The sequence below is a fragment of the Mobula birostris genome, chromosome 2, assembly GCF_030028105.1.
Source record: "Mobula birostris isolate sMobBir1 chromosome 2, sMobBir1.hap1, whole genome shotgun sequence".
Lineage (NCBI taxonomy): Eukaryota > Metazoa > Chordata > Chondrichthyes > Myliobatiformes > Myliobatidae > Mobula > Mobula birostris.
In genome coordinates, this window is record NC_092371.1 from 99,201,655 (window position 1) to 99,223,034 (window position 21,380).

At 44.8% G+C, this 21,380-nt stretch overlaps 1 protein-coding gene across 3 annotated transcripts in view; it reads right to left on the reverse strand.

The window, feature by feature from the left end:
• Window positions 1-21,380, reverse strand: part of LOC140188970 (sialate:O-sulfotransferase 2-like) — a 462,780-nt gene that overhangs the window by 297,865 nt on the left and 143,535 nt on the right. For all 3 annotated transcript variants that reach the window (XM_072245649.1, XM_072245635.1, XM_072245642.1), the window contains exon 3: window positions 6,654-8,102. In XM_072245649.1, coding sequence (XP_072101750.1) covers window positions 6,654-7,074 — 421 coding nt within the window. In that variant the 5' untranslated portion in view covers window positions 7,075-8,102. The remainder of the gene's footprint in view (window positions 1-6,653; window positions 8,103-21,380) is intronic.

Consider the following 21,380-nt stretch of genomic DNA (forward strand, 5'->3'; position numbering starts at 1 on the left):
GACTTGAGTGGAGCACCAACATGAGCTGTGCACAAGAAGGGCCAGAACATCCTGAGGAGACTGAGGCTCTTTGGCGTACGCAGGCCTCTCCTTCACGTGTTCTACCAGTCTGTTGTCGCCAGTGCAATCTTCTATGTGGTGGTGTGCAATGGCATCAACACAGGTGATGCCAACGGGCTCAATAAACTGATTAGAAAGGCTGGTTCTGTGAGTCAAGCTAGACACACTGGAGTCTATGGTAGAACAAAGGAACCTGCGGAAAATCCTGGCAATTCTGGTCAATGTTTCTCATCCACTGCATGCCACCTTGGCTGAGCAGAGGTGCACTTTTAGCAATAGATTAAGACAACTGCACAGCTCCAAAGACGCTATGAGGTTATTCTTACCCTCGGCCATTAGGCTCTATAATGAGTCACCCTATAGCTGATTACCTCCCTCCTGTTAGACTGTTTGAGGAAATTTATTTTTATTCTTTCTACTTCCCTTCTAATATTTATATTTGTGCACTTGTAATGCTACTGTGACACTGTAATTTGGGATTAATAAAGTATCTATCTATATCCCAGAGCCAGTTTGGTGGTTACACACTGCTCCTGGCCGCATATCAGATGAACTTCGCTCCTCATCCTTCCTTCACTTCTTGATACAATGGACAACCCACTGGTGGCACAGGAACAACCACCGTAAGTTGGGGAAGCTTCCAGAAAATTATTATTTTCTGTCGCTTTAGTTGGCTTGGTGGGGGGCTTCTGATTAACACCATTGATAATGTAAGAGTTTCAACAGTTCATAGGTCAAAGTGGCACTGGAACTGTCAAACCTGGCTTCAAATTTCTGGGACCGGTCTGAAGGTGGAAGAGACATAAACAAGGAATACAGTCCTGATCAAAAAGCAACAGAACCTGGGCCTCTGGACCTCCCTCTGTAATTGGATCCTTGACTTCCTGACTGGTAGACCACAATCTGTGCGGATTGGTGATAACATATCCTCCTCACTGATGATCAACACTGGCGCACCTCAGGGGTGTGTGCTTAGCCCACTGCTCTACTCTCTCTATACCCTGACTATGTGGCTAGGCGTAGCTCAAATACCATCCATAAATTTGCTGATGATACGACCATTGTTAGTAGAATCTCAGATGGAGATGTGAGGGCGTACAGGATCAAGATATACCAGCCAGCTGAGTGGTGTCACAGTAACAACCTTGCGCTCAACATCAGAAAGACCAAACAGATGATTGTGGACTTTGGAAAAGGTAAGTCGAGGGAAAACAAATCAATCCTCTGAGCAATTTAAAGTTCCTGAGTGTCAATATCACTGAGGACCTAACCTGGTCAAAAATATATTTTTGCAGTTATAAAGAAGGCAAGACGGCGACTATACTTCATAAGGAGTTTGAGGAGATTGGTGTGTCACATAAAACACTCAAAAACTTCTACAGATGAGCATTCCGACAGGCTGCATTACCCTCTGGTATGATGCTGCTACTGCACAAGATCAAAAGAAGGTGCAGAAAGTTGTAAAATTAGTCAGCTCCATTCATGGTATCCAAGACACCTTCAAGGAGCGGTGCCTCAGAAAGGCAGCGTCCATTATTAAGGACCCCCATCATCCTCTTCTCATTGTCACCGTCAGGAAGGAAGTACAGAAACCTGAAGGCACACACTCAGTGATTCAGGAACAGCTTCTTCCCCTCTGCCTTCTGATTTCGAAGTGGGCACTGAACCCTTGGACATTATTAGCATTGCATTGAACTGCTGCTGCCAAGTTAACAAACTTCACGACACATGCCAGTGATAATAAACCTGATTCTGAGTGTGAATACCAACAGCTACGAGGAAAGATGCTTTAGGTGAATCATTGCTTAAGACCTTTGAAAGGCAGAATAATTTCTGTTCTTTAAATAAAGCTGTTATGTTTTGTAACTTCAAAATATTAAACTAGGCTAAAGGCAGGTACAGGAGGAAGCTTGAGTGGAAACTCCAGCAGAACAACATGAGAGAGGTCTGGAGGGGGATGAGGACCATCACTGGGTTCCGGCAAACTAGCAACAGAGGAGCTGAAGGCAGTGTGGACAGGGCCAATGAACTTAACCTGTTCTTTAACAGATTTGACATTGTGGTCCCTGCTCATCCCCCACATGAGCCATCTGTTGTCGGCCCCCAACCAACACATGTTCCACTCTCCCCTCCTACCCCTCCTCACAGTCCCCCACCCTGCTCCTTTCCCCACACGAAACCACCACGGTGGGCTTCACAGCTGAACAGGTGAGAAGACAGCTGAAACATCTCAACCCAAGCAAGGCTGCAGGACAGTATGGTGTCTGTACCAGGGTGCTCAAAGCCTGTGCCCCTCAGCTATGTGGAGTACTTCGCCATGTATTCAACCTGAGCCTGAGGCTCCGGAGGGTTCCTGTGCTGTGGAAGACGTCCTGCCTCGACCTTGTGCCAAAGACGCCGGGCCCCAGCGGTCTCAATGACTACAGACCGGTGGCACTGACCTCCCACATCATGAAGACCCTGGAGAGACTTGCTCTGCAGCTGCTCTGGCCTATGGTCAGGCCACACTTAGATCCCCTCCAGTTCACCTACCAGCCCAGACTAGGAGTTGAGGATGCCATCGTCTACCTGCTGAACCGTGTCCACGCCCACCTGGACAAGCCAGCGAGCACTGTGAGGGTTATGTTTTTTGACTTCTCCAGTGCGTTCAACACCATCCGCCCTGCTCTGCTGGGGGAGAAGCTGACAGCGATGCAGGTGGATGCTTCCCTGGTGTCATGGATTCTTGATTACCTGACTGGCAGACCACAGTACGTGTGCTTGCAACACTGTGTGTCCGACAGAGTGATCAGCAGCACTGGGGCTCCACAGGGAACTGTCTTGTCTCCCTTTCTCTTCACCATTTACACCTCGGACTTCAACTACTGCACAGAGTCTTGTCATCTTCAGAAGTTTTCGGATGACTCTGCCATAGTTGGATGCATCAGCAAGGGAGATGAAGCTGAGTACAGGGCTACGGTAGGAAACTTTGTCACATGGTGTGAGCAGAATTATCTGCAGCTTAATGTGAAAAAGATTAAGGAGCTGGTGGTAGACCTGAGGAGAGCTAAGGTACCGGTGACCCCTGTTTCCATCCAGGGGGTCAGTATGGACATGGTGGAGGATTACCAATACCTGGGGATACGAATTGACAATAAACTGGACTGGTCAAAGAACACTGAGGCTGTCTACAAGAAGGGTCAGAGCCGTCTCTATTTCCTGAGGAGACTGAGGTCCTTTAACATCTGCCGGACGATGCTGAGGATGCTCTACGAGTCTGTGGTGGCCAGTGCTATCATGTTTGCTGTTGTGTGCTGGGGCAGCAGGCTGAGGGTAGCAGACACCAACAGAATCAACAAACTTATTCGTAAGGTCAGTGATGTTGTGGGGATGGAACTGGACTCTCTCACGGTGGTGTCTGAAAAGAGGATGCCGTCCAAGTTGCATGCCATCTTGGTCAATGTTTCCCATCCACTACATAATGTACTGGTTGGGCACAGGAGTACATTCAGCCAGAGACTCATTCCACCGAGATGCAGCACAGAGCGTCATAGGAAGTCATTCCTGTCTGTGGCCATCAAACTTTACAACTTCTCCCTCGGAGGATCAGACACCCTGAGCCAATAGGCTGATCCTGGACTTATTTCATAATTTACTGGCATAATTTACGTATTACTATTTAACTATTTATGGTTCTATTACTATTTATTATTTATGGTGCAACTGTAACGAAAACCAATTTCCCCCTGGATCAATAAAGTATGATTATGACTATGACTATGACTATTTCAAAGCAAGACATGAGAGTCCAAAACGTGGGTCTAACTTTGCATTTATTTTAAGCGAGGTGCAAGCATATCACCTGATAGAATGGTGTTGCATGCAGTTAACATAGTTTTCCAGAAAACCTGCAATTAACTATTGAAACTAACAGCAATGCTTAATCAACCAATATATATACGAGATTATTCAAAATTTACTGAAATAGTAAATAATTTTAAATAGTAAAATATTTTTCCTGTCAACCAGGTACATGGATGTTGTGAAGCTCTCCCACACTATTTCCCTTGCATGCTAATTACCACTAATTATTTTTGTTAAAAGTTGCCAGAATTTCTTCCCAGGCACATATGTTCTTGATGCATTTTGTTGGCCTAGTGCTGTACATCTGGAAAAGATTATTAAATAAGTAAGAGTCAAATAAATTTGTGCAGCCAGTCAGCGAGGCCACGGCAGTGGTGCGGCCAGTCAGGTGAGGTCACAGCGGTGGCACGGCCAGTCAGGTGAGGTCACGACGGTGGCGCGGCCAGTCAGGTGAGGTCACGGCGGTGGCACAGCCAGTCAGGCGAGGTCATGGCGGTGGCGCGGCCAGTCAGGTGAGGTCACGGCGGTGGCGCGGAAAGTCAGGTGAGGTCACGGCGGTGGCGCGGAAAGTCAGGTGAGGCCACGGCAGTGGCGTGGCCAGTCAGGTGAAGTCACAGTGGTGGCGTGGCCAGTCAGGTGAAGTCACGGCGGTGGCGCGGAAAGTCAGGCGAGGTCACGGCAGTAACACAGAGGATGGTTTCAGATCAATGTGATGATCTTCTGCATGTGGCCAAAGTAACTTCAGTACCTTGTCTCAATAAAATACTGCAGTTGATGAAAATCTAAAATAAAAACTGAAATAGTTGGATCTAGTTGGAACACAACAAACTCAGAATTTCAAACCCCAGCACTAACATACAGAAACTACACACTTGACAAACCATAGCAATATCAGAGTGGTCAAAGACACAGCCAGTAAAATTAAACACAACAAACTCAGAATTTCAAACCCCATCGCTTACATATACAAGCTAAACACTTCACAAAAACAGAAATGCAATCCAACAGACACAAGCTGGAAATTTAATCAAATCACATCTTCATTTTCTCAAACCGAAATTAAACTAAAACCCTTGCTAACTCTGGGGATAATAAAGTCCTGGTAATGTAGCAGTTAGTGTAACACTTGACGCCACCTGTGATCTTGCGACGTGATTGAGATTCAATTCCCACCGCTGTCTGTAATAGGAGCAGCACAGTAGTGTGGTGGAGAACGTAACACTCTTACAGTGCTAGGGCCTTGGATTCAATCAATTCCACCGCTGTCTGTAAGGAGTTTGTATGTTCAACCAGTGGTTTCCTCCGGATGCTCCAGTTTTCTCCCACAGTCAAAAGACAAATGGTCACAAAATACATACACAGTATAAACTTGTACTTAGTATAAACTCGTACACGGTCTAAACTCACACTCAGTATCCTCCACACTGACCAATATCTGACAGGACTAATTGTCATTACAAAGTAATTTAACTACAGGATTATCATAAACTGTAACAGTGGTTTTATGGTCATTAATCAGAATAGGTCCACATGAACACAAATGAGGTCCAAAACAATACAACTGAGTAACAAACCATCTCCAGTGCACACAGAGAAAATATAAATCAGACACAAACCACCTCCAGTACAAACACAGAAACAACATAACTGAGTCACACATATCTCCAGTGCACACAGAGATATCAATAGACAGAGTCACAATACAACTCCAGTGCACACACAGAAAACAATATAACTGAATCACAAACCATCTCCAGTGTACACACAGAACCAATATAACTGAGTCACAAACCATCTCCGGTGCACACACTGAAAAGGACACAACCTGCAGTTATATTGCACAGATTCTCCAGTTTTGGTAGGTAGTCAATTGTTAATCAAAGGTTTTGAAAGGATTTGGAAGTTGTTACCATGTACAAAGGCAGAGAGGAATTAAATAGATGTGTTCAGAGGGAAGGTGTTCAAACGTGGTGAGGTCCGGATAGGATTCTGGTGATTTCTTGGATCTGCAGGACTGGGAGGTGCAACAGAAATACAGAAGTGAACTCTGTATTTAACACAACACTCAAAAAGCTGGAAGAACACTGCAGGCCTGGCAGATTCTGCGGAGGGAAATAGACAGTTAATGTTTGGGTCGAAATCCTTCATCTGGACTGGAAGAGTAGAGGGACGATGTCCGGTATAAAGAGCAGAGGGGGAAAGCTGGAGCAAGAACTGGCAGGAGGTTGGTGGATCAGGTGAGGGGGGAGTGACAGGGAGATGGAGGAGGGGAGATTGGGAATAGGGACAGAGGTTGGAAGGTGACAGGTGGAGGGAACAAGGGACTGCAGACGGTGGAATCTGATGGGAGAGGAAGGTGAAACATAGAACAAGGGCCAGTTTCTTTATTCCATCCTCCATCGTCCTGTCCCATGAGATTCCACCATCTAGAGTCCTTTGTCATCTCCACCAACCACCTCCCTGCCTGTCACTATTTCCACTCTAATACATTTATATATACACATATTTATTCACTATAATTGAATTTTTTCCAGATATCTGCCCTCTACTCTTTCAGTCCAGATGAAGGGTTTTGACCCAATTCGTTGACCATATATTTCCCTCTGCAGATGTGACTTGACCTGCTGAGTTTCTCCAGCATCTTGTGTGTTAATCCCAAGATCTATTGCCATCACCCTCCACCCATTCTACTCCTATGAAAGAAAGGTCAGGTGTAAGAGCAATTGTTGCGGTTGAAGGATCTCACCCACCTCTGTTCTCCTCCTGATCCCTTGACATTTTCCCCTTCAACGCTCGACTCCAGCTGCCGATGGGCTCCCCAGATCTCAGCTTGTCCAGAGCGTCCTGCAAGACTGGTTTCAGCCACGGCGGTCCGTACCTTCTGGGCAGGGCTGGAGGCAAGGCCGGCCACTGCTCCTTCCGTGGTGCCTCCTGATTTGCCCTCCCGAAGGGCAAGAAGGAGAAATGTTGGAGGCCACGAGGAGAACCCAAGGCTGTGTGAGGTGCCCCCTCTCTGTGGGGTGAGGCCCTCCCAGCGACAGTGCTGTCTCCTACAAAGCCTGAGTGCAGGAACAGCAGACTTCCAGCCATGAGGTAAACCATAATGAAGGTGAAGAATCGTAATGGCTTCCTGTGGAAGCAGCGATGTATCTTGATCGCTAGTCTGGCCATTCCCAACACATAACTTTCTTTTAGTGCGTAGTAACTTCAGGGCAGCAATATGTAAAAATATAGATCTTTCAGACAAGCATTCCAAACAAGGAAAGGGTACAAAATATTTTGTAATCCACGGCTAGCGCAGCCACACAATTGTCCTGTTGCTCTGCATCGACTTTCTCCCAACTTTGTGCTTCATCTGTTTTGTGCCTCCTTTCAGTGCCGGGACAGAGTCACCAAACGAGTCTCGTAAACCTTTCAGTGTCAGGAGAGCCACCAAACGAGCCTCGTAAACCTCCAGGCCAATCGCTTACAACGTCACTATTATTGTCGTCAAACTCAGGAAGTTAATGTATCCCTCCATCAATAAGGGACAGACCAGAACCAAACCTTTCCTTACCTTAATCTGTCTCCACTCCTCACCCACCCTATCCCACACAACAGTGTGTCTGGAGGTGGCTAATTGTATCCTATCAGTAAGGGACAGACCTGACCCAATCCCTTCCTCACCTTAGCCTGTTTTCACCCCTCACCCACCCCCCAACAATGGTCCACCTGGAGATGGTTATCCGGTTGACCAAATTTCTACCTACTGAGATAGTTGTTGGTTGAGCAGGCTGTAATTTTATATTCCACTCAGGGGCTGTCTTAGCAAAGTATTTTGCTATCTTTTCCCTGTTTAAATTCTTGGGAAACCCTGAGGCAGACTACTGACTGAGGAAGTTTATCTGGTAAATAAAGAGCGTGGAGATTAATTGAAAGCAGATGAATAGACATGTTTCTCAATTTCCCTTTGAATGGCAGACACAGCATTCTTGTGGGCATCTTTTCTACCTTGTGGAGTTTATACCCTTAGACCCTGCTTCCCACCCAATTTCATCACCCCCTCTCCCCAAGCTACTCTCCCATTGCCCTCCCCCTTCCTTTCATACCAACGAAGCTTGTTTAGATCACTGGGGGGGGAGTGGACTCAGGGGTAAGAAGCAGCAAGTCTGAGACAGTCTCTCTCTAGCAGCTCGACCCTCATCCACCAGGATTCACCTCTGCAAGAGAACAAGACAATGGTTTATTATTCTCGCACATAACGAGAAACAGAGAAAAGTACCCAATATAAATCATATCACACTGAAGTACATTGTAATAAATGCAGAGAAAAACACCCGAACCAAATCATACCACACTGAAGTACATTGAGGTAGACAAAAGAAAACAGAAAACAGATTATAGTGTAGCTGCAACAGACAAAGAAGACAAATACAGTGCAAGGTCTGTCACGAGGTCGACTGGGAGATCAAGAATTTATCGTTTAGAGCAGGGTTAGGCAACCTTAAGCACAAATGATTTTCTAGCATGCGTTATTCATTAATTTGAGGCAAAACATAACTAGATGTATTTAAATGGATAATTCCCATATTTCAAGTTTTTTATGGAATTTATCTGGCCCACCATCCGCTCGTTAATACGCGATCCGTTCCACAGAGGCAAAAAGGTCGCCGATCCCTGGTTTAGAGTATGAGAAGTCCAGTCAAAAGTCTGGTAACAGTGAGATAGAAGCTGTCCTTGAACCTGAGGCTTCTGTATCTTCTGCCCGATGCAAGGGGGGAGAAGAGAGAATGTCTGGGGTGCGGGGGGGGGTAGTTTTTGATTATATTGGTTGTTTTCCCAAGACAGTGGGAAGTGTGGAGGGAGTGAAGGGAGAGGAGGTTGGTAGAGCTGATGGACTCAACTGTGCACACAAGTCCCTGCGGTTTCTTCTGGTCTTGGGCAGAGCAGTTGTTGTATCAAGCTGGGCACAGATATAAAAATAATGTAGTGACCAGCATAGGGGTGGTGGAGAGTGAAGGTAAGAAAATGTGACAATTTTGAGCAACACACACAAAGTGCTGGAGGAACTCAGCGTATCAGGCAGCAACTATGGGGGGGAATAAACCCCTTGGGCTAACCCCCTTCATCAGAAATGGAAAGGAAAGGGGCAGAGGCCAGAATAAGGTGGGTGGAGGGGAAGGAGCATGTTGGCTGGTGATAGGTGAGTCCAGGTGAGTAGGAAAGTGGACAGGTGGGAATGGAAGATAAAATAAGAAGCCTTTTACCCCCTTCTTTTCCCCTCACCTGCCCATCACCTCCCTCTGGTTCCCTTCCTGCCCTACTGTCCTCTCCTATTAAATTCCTTCTTCTTCCACCCTTCACCTATCACTTTCCAGCTTCTTACTTCATCCCCCCTCCCCCTCACCTTGTCTCACCGATCACCTGCCAGCTTGTACTCTTTCCTCACCCCCCCACCTTCGTATTCTGGCTTCTACGCCCTTTCCTTTCTAATGAGGTGTCAGCTGTTCATTCCCCTGGGAGCATTCTGATTGCTGGAGCCTCCAATGCACAGGATGGCAAGAGGCTGCAAAGGGTTGTTCCGTCACAGGCATGGACCTCCCCACCATCGAGGACATCTTCAAGATGGAGGCATCCATCAACATCTGTGATGTGCCCTTTTCTTGTTTCTACCATCAGAGAGAGGAAGGAGGTTGAAGACCCAATCTCTAAGCTTAAGGAACAGGTTCATTGCCTCTGCCATCAGTTTTCTGAACGGTCCACGAACCGATGAGTAATACCTCATGATTCTTTTTTTAATAAGTAACTAGTGTGACAAAAAGAATTTATGAGGTAGTGTTATTAAGGCCGTTATCTATAGGTGATGTCTCAAAAAGATGGCATCCTTCATCATCATCATCAAGGACTCTCACCATCTAAGACATGCCCATCCTTGTTACTACCATCAGGGAAAAAGATTAGCCCTATCTGCCCGAAGCCTGAAGACCCACAATCAATGATTCAGGAACATATTGCACTGTACTGCTGCCTCAAAAAAACAAATTTCACAAAATATGTCAGCCATAACAAACCTGATTCTGATTCTGAACAAGATATGATATTTCGCCAGACCTATAAATAAGAGAGAGAACTTCTGATTAAAACTATATTTCTTTCCAAAATCACTTCCCGTCACCCGAGGGAAAGAAACTGAGGACTCAAGTTGTATTTTACTTACCTTTCACAGTGGCTTTCTGAAAATAACTATTGCTGTGTTTAACAGGATATTTCTTTATCTGCCCTTGTCCAGATGTTGGATTTCATCCAGGTTACTATCTCACAGCAGGCATTGTACCCTGGAGAGCTTCTTTGTATTTGTAAAGATCAAATGGGTATGATTCCTCAGGAAACCTGTTCTATTATTCAACTGGACGTGTCTCTCTGTCGACTGAGTGTACCTGCCTTGGCTCAGCGACACTAATGCCATCAACAAATAAGATCCATCAAAGAGCAAAAAAAAACAAATACTGAAAATCTAAAATAAAAATAGAACTTCGCAACAAATCAGTCAGCATCTGTGGAGAGGGAAACAGAGCTAGTGTTTCATTACAGGTTAATGAAAACTAGCTCCCTGCCCACACACACAAACAACACAGGAGATGATATCTTTTCTTTACAACCACTATCCAATGAACACCAGCTCAGTATTTTCACTCTCTTTTTACTGTTCTTCGTACTCTGTCACCCCTGAAAATCCTAAAAACTGCTGGTGTCGGAAATGCTAAACGGAAACACACAGCATCTGTGAACTGGGACAGTAAACATTTTAGATTGAGGACCCTAAACCATATCCTACCACCCTCATGGGGTTTGCTCTTCAACGATTACTAAACCTGGATCTTTTAAACACGTATTTATAAGAGACTCATAGGTAGGTGTATAGAAAATGGAGGGTTACAGGCTGCGTCGAAGGGAAGGGTTAAATTCATTGTGGAGTTGGTTTAGGTTGGTTGGCACATTATGGGCCAAGGGGCCTGTACTGGACTGTACTGTTCTATGTTCTATGATATAATTGAATTAAATCCTGTAGAAGATAGGTCTATAATTGTTATTATTTACAATTTTGATTTACTCGTGTTTTATCAAAAACAAAATTCGATGCATTTCACAGTTTACCACATATTAACAAAAAACTCCTACACACTCAAACTAAAACAATGCAGTGAAAATGTCAAGCTCTACCTACTGCCAGCACCACACCAGCTCGTTTGTGTTGAGCCACTGAATTCAAAGATCTGTTGATTGTAATCGCATTGAGATGGTGCAATCCCAACATTTCAATCATTCCCACTTTTGGCTTGGACACTAAGGGATTCTGGGACGGAACAGGACAATAAATCTGAGCTGACACAACTTGACTATGCTGTCATTAAAGGTTAGCTGGGCCAACCGGTTCAATACTGTGAGAGTATATCGTGTGTTCTGTTACTGTTTTCCCCTGTGCTACTTCCATGTCCTTTAGTTTGTAATGATCAGTATGGATAACATGCAAAAACAAGACTTTCACTGTAGCTCAGAACATGTGACAATGGTAAATCAATTATCAATTCATGCTGCAATTCAGTATGTTATACAACGGACACAGTTCCATCAACTATGCATGGAATTAGAAGTCTATGAGCTCAGCTGGGGGTTGTATTTACAGAATGTGAGCATCATTGGCAAGACCACTATTTACTGCCCATCCTGAGAATTTGGCAGTGGGCTACCTTCTTGAATCTGTGTTAAAATTGCTCCTACTGCGCCGTTAGAGAAGGAGCTCCAGGGTCTGAACCCAGCAATGTTGAAAGAGTGGTGACATATTTCCACATCAGAGCTGAGTTTCGGTGTTGGGTTTGAAACAAGAATTACTCCAGTGTGAATGACGTCTGGCTTGTTTCAGCTCCTTCCATAATTTATGAAAGACCAGAGAAAAATTCCATTAATACTAATGTACGTTTGGTTATGAATCTCAGCTGAGGAAGCTCAGTGAAGTGGAAGGTTTTGCAGAACAGCCAGCTCTAAGCAAAACCCTGCAGCCAGACTGCCACTCATTTTAATTTGTCCGTAGGACTGAGAGGACACACACACCGCTCAGCATTTAGCACCTAACAGGGCTGGAAATTTTATGTCAGTGTGTGGCCGGATAAGTTAGTTTCCAGTGTACAGTGATCAGCCAATCTTCCCTTCAGCAACACAAAGTGGATGAAGGAACAGGCTGTACATCTTTATTGGTCTGAATCTTCATTCAATGATATCATTGTTGATCCAGTGTATTGCCCACTTTCCTGCCTATTTCCAATATCCCAAAACATTTCACTCATCCCCACTTTAAGCAACTGGCCACCAACAGACCTCTGCACCAGAGAATCCAGAAAAACTTCAGCCCTCCTAGTGTCGATCCCTCCTCATCTCAGAGCTGATCCATTATCCTGACAATATCTCCTGGTTCTTTACACTCCAGGATACGAGAATGCAGAACTCCAGGCTGGTGATTGTGACAGGAATCAACACTCAGAAGCACAAAGAGTTGCAGCACAGAAGGAGGCTACTCAGCCCATTGAGTCAATGCTGTCTATTGTCAAGAGTGAAGAGTCCACTCCTCTACCCACTTCCCAGAGCTCTGCAAATTCTTGTTCAATGCCACAATTAAATCTACCTCCACCGACACTGTATTCTGGATTGTAACCAATCACCAACACAGAACATTGAATATAGAACATTAGACACAGAACATGGAACAGTACAACACACTACTGGCCCTTTGGCCCACAACGTGTGAACTTTTAACCTACTCTAAGACCAATCGAACCCATCCCCCCTACACAGCCCTCTACTTTTCTTTCACCCATGTGTCTATCTGAGATTCTCTTCAATGTCCCTCATGTATCTGTCTCCAGCACCACCCCTGACAGCTAATTCCACACACCTTCCACTCTCTGTACAAAAACGAAGATAAAACATTGCTTTTCATTGTTCATTGTTTCGCCAATCATGGTCATTTCAGACCTTTGGTCCTTAACTGCACATAGAGTCACAGGGTCATGGAACAGAACAGCACAGAAACAGGCCCTTTGGCCCATCTAGTCCATGCCAAACTGTTATTCTGCCTTGTCCCATGGACCTGCACTTGGACCACAGCCCTCCATACCCCTACATCCATTTACTCATCCAAACTTGTCTGAAATCGAACCTTCATCCTCCACTCCTGCTGGCAGCTTGTTCCACACTTTCACTACCCTCTGAGTGAAGAAGTTCCCTCTCAGGTTCACCACAAACATTTCACTTTTCATCCGTAATCCATGACCTGTAGATCTAGACTCACACAACCTCAGTGGAAAAAGACTCCATGCATGTACTCTATCACAACCCCTCATCATTTTATATAGCTCTATCAAATCTCCCCTCATTCTCCTACACTCCAGGGAAGAAAGTCCTAACCTATTCAACATATCCCTCAGCTGCTGAGAACAGTTTCTCTCTGCCTACTGTTTGAAGCTTTCACGATTTTAAATCGCTCCATCAGATTCATTTGCGATGGCATCTGTCGCAGAGAGAACAAGCCTAATCTCTGGGGTCTCCATCTTTCTTCTGCTATTCCTAAACCAGAAAGCAGTTTATTACAATAACTTCTGTTCTCTACTGGTCCATTCATGTAACCATTAGCACCTCTGCCTCACTATGTCCTGTTTCTACACCTGCTTCACCATCACCCCTTTTCTTGCCACGTATCAGCATCTCCTTCCCTCTGTAGTTGCTGCCCAACCTGTCGAGTGTTTCTCACAGTTCTTTTTTTAAAAATGTTCAGAAAGGTTTCATGAGGAATCAAGTTACACCACCTCAGTTGGAGTACTTCAATTAACTAAATGGTGTTGTCACCAGGAAACCCATCCAATAACTACCCAAAAGCCAATCTAGTTCTCCAACATATTGAGGGGAAGGAAATTTGCCTTCCTTATCTGGAGCAACAAACCATCTGCTGGAGGAACTCAGCCAATCAAGCAGCACCCGTGAGGGAAGAGGAAATGACAGCCTTCCAGGTCAGTTCAACCCATCTGGCGACAAATCCCCTCTCTCCCTACAGATGCTGCTTGACCTGCTGAGTTCCTCCAGCCAGCAGAGTGCTTGTTGCTCCAGATTCCAGCACCTGCAGTCTTCTGTGTCGACACTTCCAATTCATTTTTGTCGGATGCAACACCAGAAGCTTTACAATGAACGGATTACATTCAGAGGAAACACAATAAATAAAATATCTTAAGTTTAAAAAGGAGTTTGGAAAACAGAACCAGGTGAGACAGGTGTCAATTCAATTGGTTGCTGGTTCATTATTGTCACACATACCAAGGTAGAGTGGAAAGATTCTGTTTGTGTGCCATTCAGACAGATCATTCTGTACATAAATACACTCAGGGGCCACTTTATTAGGTACACCTGCTCATTAATGCAAATGTCTTATCAGCCAATCACGCGGCAGCAACTCAATGCAGGAAAGCATGCAGACATAGTCAAGAGGCTCAGTTGTTGTTTAGACCAAACATCAGAATGGGGAAGAAATGTGATCCAAGTGACTTTGACCATGGAATGATTGTTGATGCCATGTGGGGTGGTTTGAGTATCTCAGACACTGCTGATCTCCTGGGATTGTCATGCACGGCCTGAAAATCTAGAGTTGACAGAGAATAAAGAAAGAAACAGAAGAAATCCAGTGAGCGCTGGTCTTGTGGGCATAAATGCCTGTTTACTGAGAGAGGTCAACCTGTCAGGAAGGTGACAGTAACTCAAGTAACGATGCATTACAACAGTGGTGTACAGAAGAGCATCTCTGAATGGACAACATGTTAGATCTTGAAGTGGATGGGCTACAGCAGCAGGAGATCATGAACATACTCAGTGACCACTTTATTAGGTAAAGAGGGTACATAACAGTGTTGCAACTGAATGCATACAGAGATGGTACAAAATGGGAAAAAAAAAGCAGAAAGCAGAATATAGTGTTAGAGAGAGAGTGCGCTGCAGGAAGTCATCACAATTTCCAAATGACAGGATAACACATTTTCAGAGTTACTGTATCTTTTTACCTAATCTGATAAAAAGGTCATCAGCCCCAAATGTAACCTCTCACAATAGATAAACAATCTACTGGTGGAACTTAGCATCTTTAGGAGGGAAGGAACTGTCAATGTTTGGAATTGAAAAATCAGAGCTGCTTGCATTTACCAGGGAGACAAAACAGAAGTTTTATAAATGCTTGAGCAAAGATGTGCTGCAGACAACTTCATTATAAATTAAGTTCTTTGGGAAGTGTGTCCTGGATATGCTTCGTTGAACATAGCTCAGCAGAACTTGTAAGTTCATTAATATTAATGCCTCATTTTCATCAAACTCCCATCAAATACAATCCTGCCATGTTCTGATCTGTGATGACCACACAAAAATCTACTTCCTCTTGAGTCTGCAGAGGTTCGACATGTCATCGAAAACTTTAGCAAACTTCTACAGGTGTGTGGTGGAAAGTGTGCTGACTGGCTGCGTTTTGGCCTGGTATGGGAACTCTAATGCTTTTGAGCAGAAAATCCTACAGAAGGTAGTGGTCTCGGCCCAGTACATCACAAGAGAACCCTCCCAACCGTTGAGCACATTAACATGAAATGCTGCCAAAGAAAAGCAGCAACCATCATCAAAGATCCTCACCACCCAGGCTATGCTCTTTTCTCACTGTTGCCGTCAGGTAGAAGGTACAAAAGCCTCAGGACTCGCACCACCAGGTACAAGAACAGTTACTAGCCCTCAACCATCAGGCTTTTGAACAAACGGGGATAACTACACTCATCTAAGGACTCTGTTATATTGTTATTTCATGCTTGTTATTTATTGTTATTTATTTATATCTTCATTTACAGCTTGCTTACAGTTATTATTGTATAAATTTGCTAAGTATGTGTGCAAAATAAGAATCTCAGAATCGTATGTGGTGACATGTACATACTCTGATAATAAATCTTACTTTGAACTTTTGAACTTTGAACAATCGATATTGTGAACCTCAGGAAAAGTCTTGCTTGTAGTGGAGTTTCTAGCTTTTACTCCTTCCCCTCCCCTAGTGTCTTATTTTGGTATCTTCCCCTTTCTTTCTAGTCCTGACGAAGGGTCTCAACCTGAAAAGTTGACTGTTTACTCCCTTCCATGGATGCTGCTTGACTTGCTGAGTTCCTCCTGCATTTTGTATGTGTTACTCAGGAAGTGTCACAGGGAGGAAAGACTTGCATTCATGAAGCCCTCTCTGAACTTCCCAGAGCATCTTGCAGCCAATTGCTGCTGCAGGAAACACAGCTGCCTCCCACTGACAGCAATGCAACAGTGACCTTTTCATCAAAATTAGGGAATGTTGATGTGGGATTATGTAATGGCCAGGACAATGGGGAGAGTTTTCCCATTCACCATGGAAACAAAAAAGTCTTTATGAATTGAGCAAAGGATTGTGCCACAAACAACCCATTCTATAATGCCTCTTTTTGTTGTTTGAATTGTGCTCTTTCTTGTAAATACTGTGTATAATTTATATCCACCTTACACATTTTTCTTGTACATGCAATTTATAAAAAGTTACGACACGGGAGCAGAATTAGGCCAATCAGCCTACTGTGTCTGTTCCGCCATTCCATCATGGCTGATTTATTATGCCTCAACTCCATTTCCCTGTCTTCTCCCCACGACCTTTTTTATCCCTCACTAATCAAGAGCCTATAAACCTCAGCTTTTAATGAACCCAATGACATAGCCTCCACAGCCATCTGTGGCAATTAATCTCACAGATTCACAACACATTTGTCTAAAGAAATTCCTCCTCATCTCTGTTCTAAAGGGACGTCCGTGTATCCTGAGGCTGTGTCCAATAGTCCAAGGCTCCCCCAATATAGGAATCATCCACTCTATCTGACGCTATGTGCTTGTCATGTTGCTGCCAATAGGTTTCCCATTGCACCTCTGTGTACACATACTTGTCGATATGTCAATAAACTCCACTTTGATTTCAACAGTATCTTCTTCCAAAGGGTGGCAATTTTGACAGTGACAATGTTGCTTTGAAGTGTCGTTGTATCTACAGAGGCCAAAGTCCCTGAAGTTGGTCTTGAACCCAAAGCGATGTGTCTGGGAGTTGTCAGAGAGTACTGATACAAGAGGCAGAGCCTCCCCACTTCAGACTTAAAGAGAACATTGTTTTTAATTTTGCATCCCCTGTCAAGACACCCTTTGCCACAGTGTTAGTACTAGTCTTAGCAGGTTAGAGCTTCATATTTTGAAGGCTGAGGGATAATCAAACATAAGGAACACAGGAGAGTACCTGTGGAGGAACAGAGGGATCTTTGGGTCCATGTCTATAGGTTCACGGTGTGTTGGCCTTCATTAGTCAGGGGGATTGCCTTCAAGAGCTACAAGATAATATTGCAGCTCTATAAAACTTGGAGTATTGTGTTCAGTTCTGATCGCGTCATTATAGGAAAGTTGTGAAAGATTTAGAAAGGGTGCAGAAGAGATGTACCAGGATGCTGCCTGGATCAGAGAGCAAGTCTTATGAGGAAAGGTTGAACAAGCTAGGGCTTTTCTCTTTAGAGCAAAGGAGTATGAGAAGCAGCTTGAGAGATATATAAGATGGTAAGAGACGTAAACAGAGTGGACAACAAGCACCTGTTTTTCCAGAGGTGGTAATGACCAACACCGAAGGACATCTTTTTAAGGTGAGTAGAAGAAAGTTTCTGAGAGATGACAGAGGTAGGTTTTTATGCAGGTGTTAAATGCATGGAACACACTACTCCGGGTGGTTATAGAGGCTGATATCCTAGGACATTCAGGAGGCCCATGGATGGAAGAAATTGGAGAGTTATGGAGAGTAGGAGAGAAATGTTAGATGGATCATAGAGGAAGTAAAAGGTTGTCACAACATTGTGTCCCAAGCGGCCCAGACTGAATTGTAACCATTTTTATGTTCTATGTTCACTTTGAAAATGGTAAAATTTTGGAACACTCCAGCAGTGGAAGGAGGGACTTGGAAAATCAGAGCAGGAGTCAGTCATTTGACCCATCAAGCCTACTCTGCCACTCTGTATCATCAGGGCTGAGCATTGAAATTCTGTCCGGCTCAGTTCTTACCCCATAACCCTCCATCCCTCCAACCTTAAGAACAGTATCTAATCTCTTCCTGAATAAATTTAACAATTTAGCAAGCGGTGTAATGTGGGGCAGGGGAGGAGGAGTACAGGTAGGTGAGAGAGCAAAAGAAGGATATACTGATGGTGTCAAAAGAAAAGTCATTGAGCTGAAATGTTAACTCTGATTTTCTGTCAGCATGGATGCTGCCTGACCTGCTGAGTATTTCCAGCACCTTTTCTTTTATCACAGGCTTCCATCATCTGCAGTATTTTGCTTTTGCAGTGTGGTGAGAGTGTACACTGGGCATTGGCCTGCAGAAAATTTCCTGGCAGCTAGTGGCCAATGTCTGTATTGTAAGCTCCACCTAATGTTCCACATATCATTCACTCAATAGAGTGGCCCAGGATAGCTCAGGGAGGGGATCTGTTGTCTCACCATAGAGTGACCCAGGGAGGGGAACTGTAGTCTCACTATAGAGTGACTCAGGGAGGGGGGCTGTTGTCTCACTATAGAGTGACTCAGGGAGGGGAGCTGTTGTCTCACTATAAAGTGATTCAGGGAGGGGGGCTGTTGCCTCACTATAGAGTGACTCAGGGAGGGGAGCTGTTGTCTCACTATAAAGTGATTCAGGGAGGGGGGCTGTTGTCTGACTATAGAGTGACTCAGGGAGGGGAGCTGTTGTCTGACTATAGAGTGACTCAGGGAGGGGGGCTGTTGCCTCACAAAAGAGTGACTCAGGGAGGGGGGCTGTTGTCTGACTATAGAGTGACCCAGGGAGGGGGGCTGTTGTCTCACTATAGAGTGACTCAGGGAGGGGGGGGGTGTTGTGTCACTATAGAGTGACTCAGGGAGGGGAGCTGTTGCCTCACTATAGAGTGACTCAGGGAGGGGAGCTGTTGTCTCACTATAGAGTGACTCAGGGAGGGGAGCTGTTGCCTCACTATAGAGTGACTCAGGGAGGGGAGCTGTTGTCTGACTATAGAGTGACCCAGGGAGGGGAGCTGTTGTCTCACTATAGAGTGACCCAGGGAGGGGAGCTGTTGTCTCACTATAGACTGACTCAGGGAGGGGGGCTGTTGTCTCACTATAGAGTGACTCAGGGAGGGGGGTGTGTTGTCTCACTATGGAGTGATCCAGGGAGGGGAGCTGTTGTCTCACTATAGAGTGACTCAGGGAGGGGAGCTGTTGTCTCACTATAGACTGACCCAGGGAGGGGAACTGTTGTCTCACTGTAGAGTGACCCAGGGAGGGGGGGTGTTGACTCACTATAGAGTGACTCAGGGAGGGGAGGGTGTTGTGTCACTATAGAGTGACTCAGGGAGGGGGGCTGTTGTCTCGCTATAGAGTGACAGGGAGGGGAGCTGTTGTCTCACTATAGAGTGACTCGGGGGGGTGTTGTCTCACTATAGACTGACTCAGGGAGGGGGGCTGTTGTCTCACTATAGAGTGACCCAGGGAGGGGAGCTGTTGTCTCACTATAGAGTGACCCAGTGGACCAGGGTATAGAGCCGTTACCTCACAGTGCCAGGAACCTGGGTTCAATTCTGACCTCTGACACTGTCCGGGTGGAATTTGTTTGTTCTTCCTGTGTCTGTGTGGCTTTCCTGGGTGCTCCTTTCCCTTCCCACATCCCGTTTCTCCCCAATTCCCAAACACGTACAGGTTGGTGAGCTATACTGGCCACTGTGAACCATCCCTTGTGTGGGTGAGTGGCAGAAGCTTAGGGGAAGTTGACTGAAATGTGGGAAGTATAAAAGTTTCAATTAATGATTGGTTAGTTAATGGATTAACTAATATATTAATTGATGTTTGCTGGTTTTCAAAGACTCGATGGGCCAAACGATCTGTTTCTCTTCTGCATTGTCTATTATAGAATGTCAGAGCAGACTCGATGGGCTGAATGTCCCACTTCTGCTCCTATGTCTTATGGTCTTATGACTCTTTCTCCAATTGTACCTAAGTTTAGATGTCAGGAACAACAGAAACCTGAACACAAATAGCTGCAGAAAAAGTGAAATAGTTTCTTGTTAAGTAAATCGATGGAGAGAATGTGAAATTTTTTTCTGATGGACAGGAAGCCAATACCAGGAAAACATGACTGTAGTCTAAAACACTCTGCGCATAATGTATTCTTCAGAAATTGCTTCAGAAGTTTTGCACAGTCAGATATCTGGACATAAAAAGGCAAAATTTAAATCAATTGTTATGGGATCGTTATTCAAGCATGAGACATCAAAACCTGCTAAAGCTTGGGGAATATGCTGGCGCTTATAATCAATTACATACTTTTTCAAGGTCATCACTTAATTGAAATGTGAGATGTCAAGGGGAATTCATGATTGAAGGTGTTGGAATAATTTGATAAAATGCAAAGATTGTGAGGGGAGATGGACTCATCAGCATGGCAATTGAGTCGGGACAGAAGATTCATGAAGTCGGGTTTGTAAATTCTCAGGTCGTATTCCCCAAAACTCTCCACACAAAGAACATGCACATCTTTCCTATTCAACAGGACCAAGAAAGTTCGAAGTAAATTCATGATCATAATAAATTCACTATTGATACTTATCAATATAAACGGGCCATGCAAGGAGATGTGATCAATATGAACAGATGCCCACTGGTTATCATGGACAATGACATCGACAGCACATTACAGGCCCTTCAGTCCACATTGTTGAGCCAACCATGTAACTTACTCTAGAAACTGCCTAGAATTTCCCTACTGCACAGCCCTCTACTTTTCTAAGCTCCATGTACATTTCAATGAGTCTCTTAAAAGACCCTACTGCATCCGCCTCCACCCCCCGCTGCTGGCAGTGCATTCCACTCACTTACCACTCTCTGTATGAAAAACTTACCTCTGACATCTCCTCAATACCTACTTCCAAGCACTTAAAACTGTGCCCTCTCATATCAGTCATTTCAGCCTGGTAAAAAGCTATCCAAGCAATCAATGCCTCTCATCATCTTGTACACCTCAATCAGGCCACCTCTCATCCTCCGTTGCTCCAAGGAAAAAAGGCCAAGTTCACATGACCTATTTTTATAAGGCACTCTCTCCAATCCAGGCAACATCCTTGTAGATCTCCTCTGCACACTCTCTCTATAGTATCCACATCTTTCCTGCATTACGTGACTAGAGCTGAACACAGTCTCCAAGTGGGGTCTAACTAAGGTCTTGTATAGCTTTAACATTACCTCATGGCTCTTGAGCTCAGTCCCATGGTTGAGGAATGCCAACACATCATTCACCTTCTTAACAACACTATCAACCTGCGCAGCAGCTTTGAGTGTCCTATGGACACGGACCCCAAGATCTCTCTGATCCT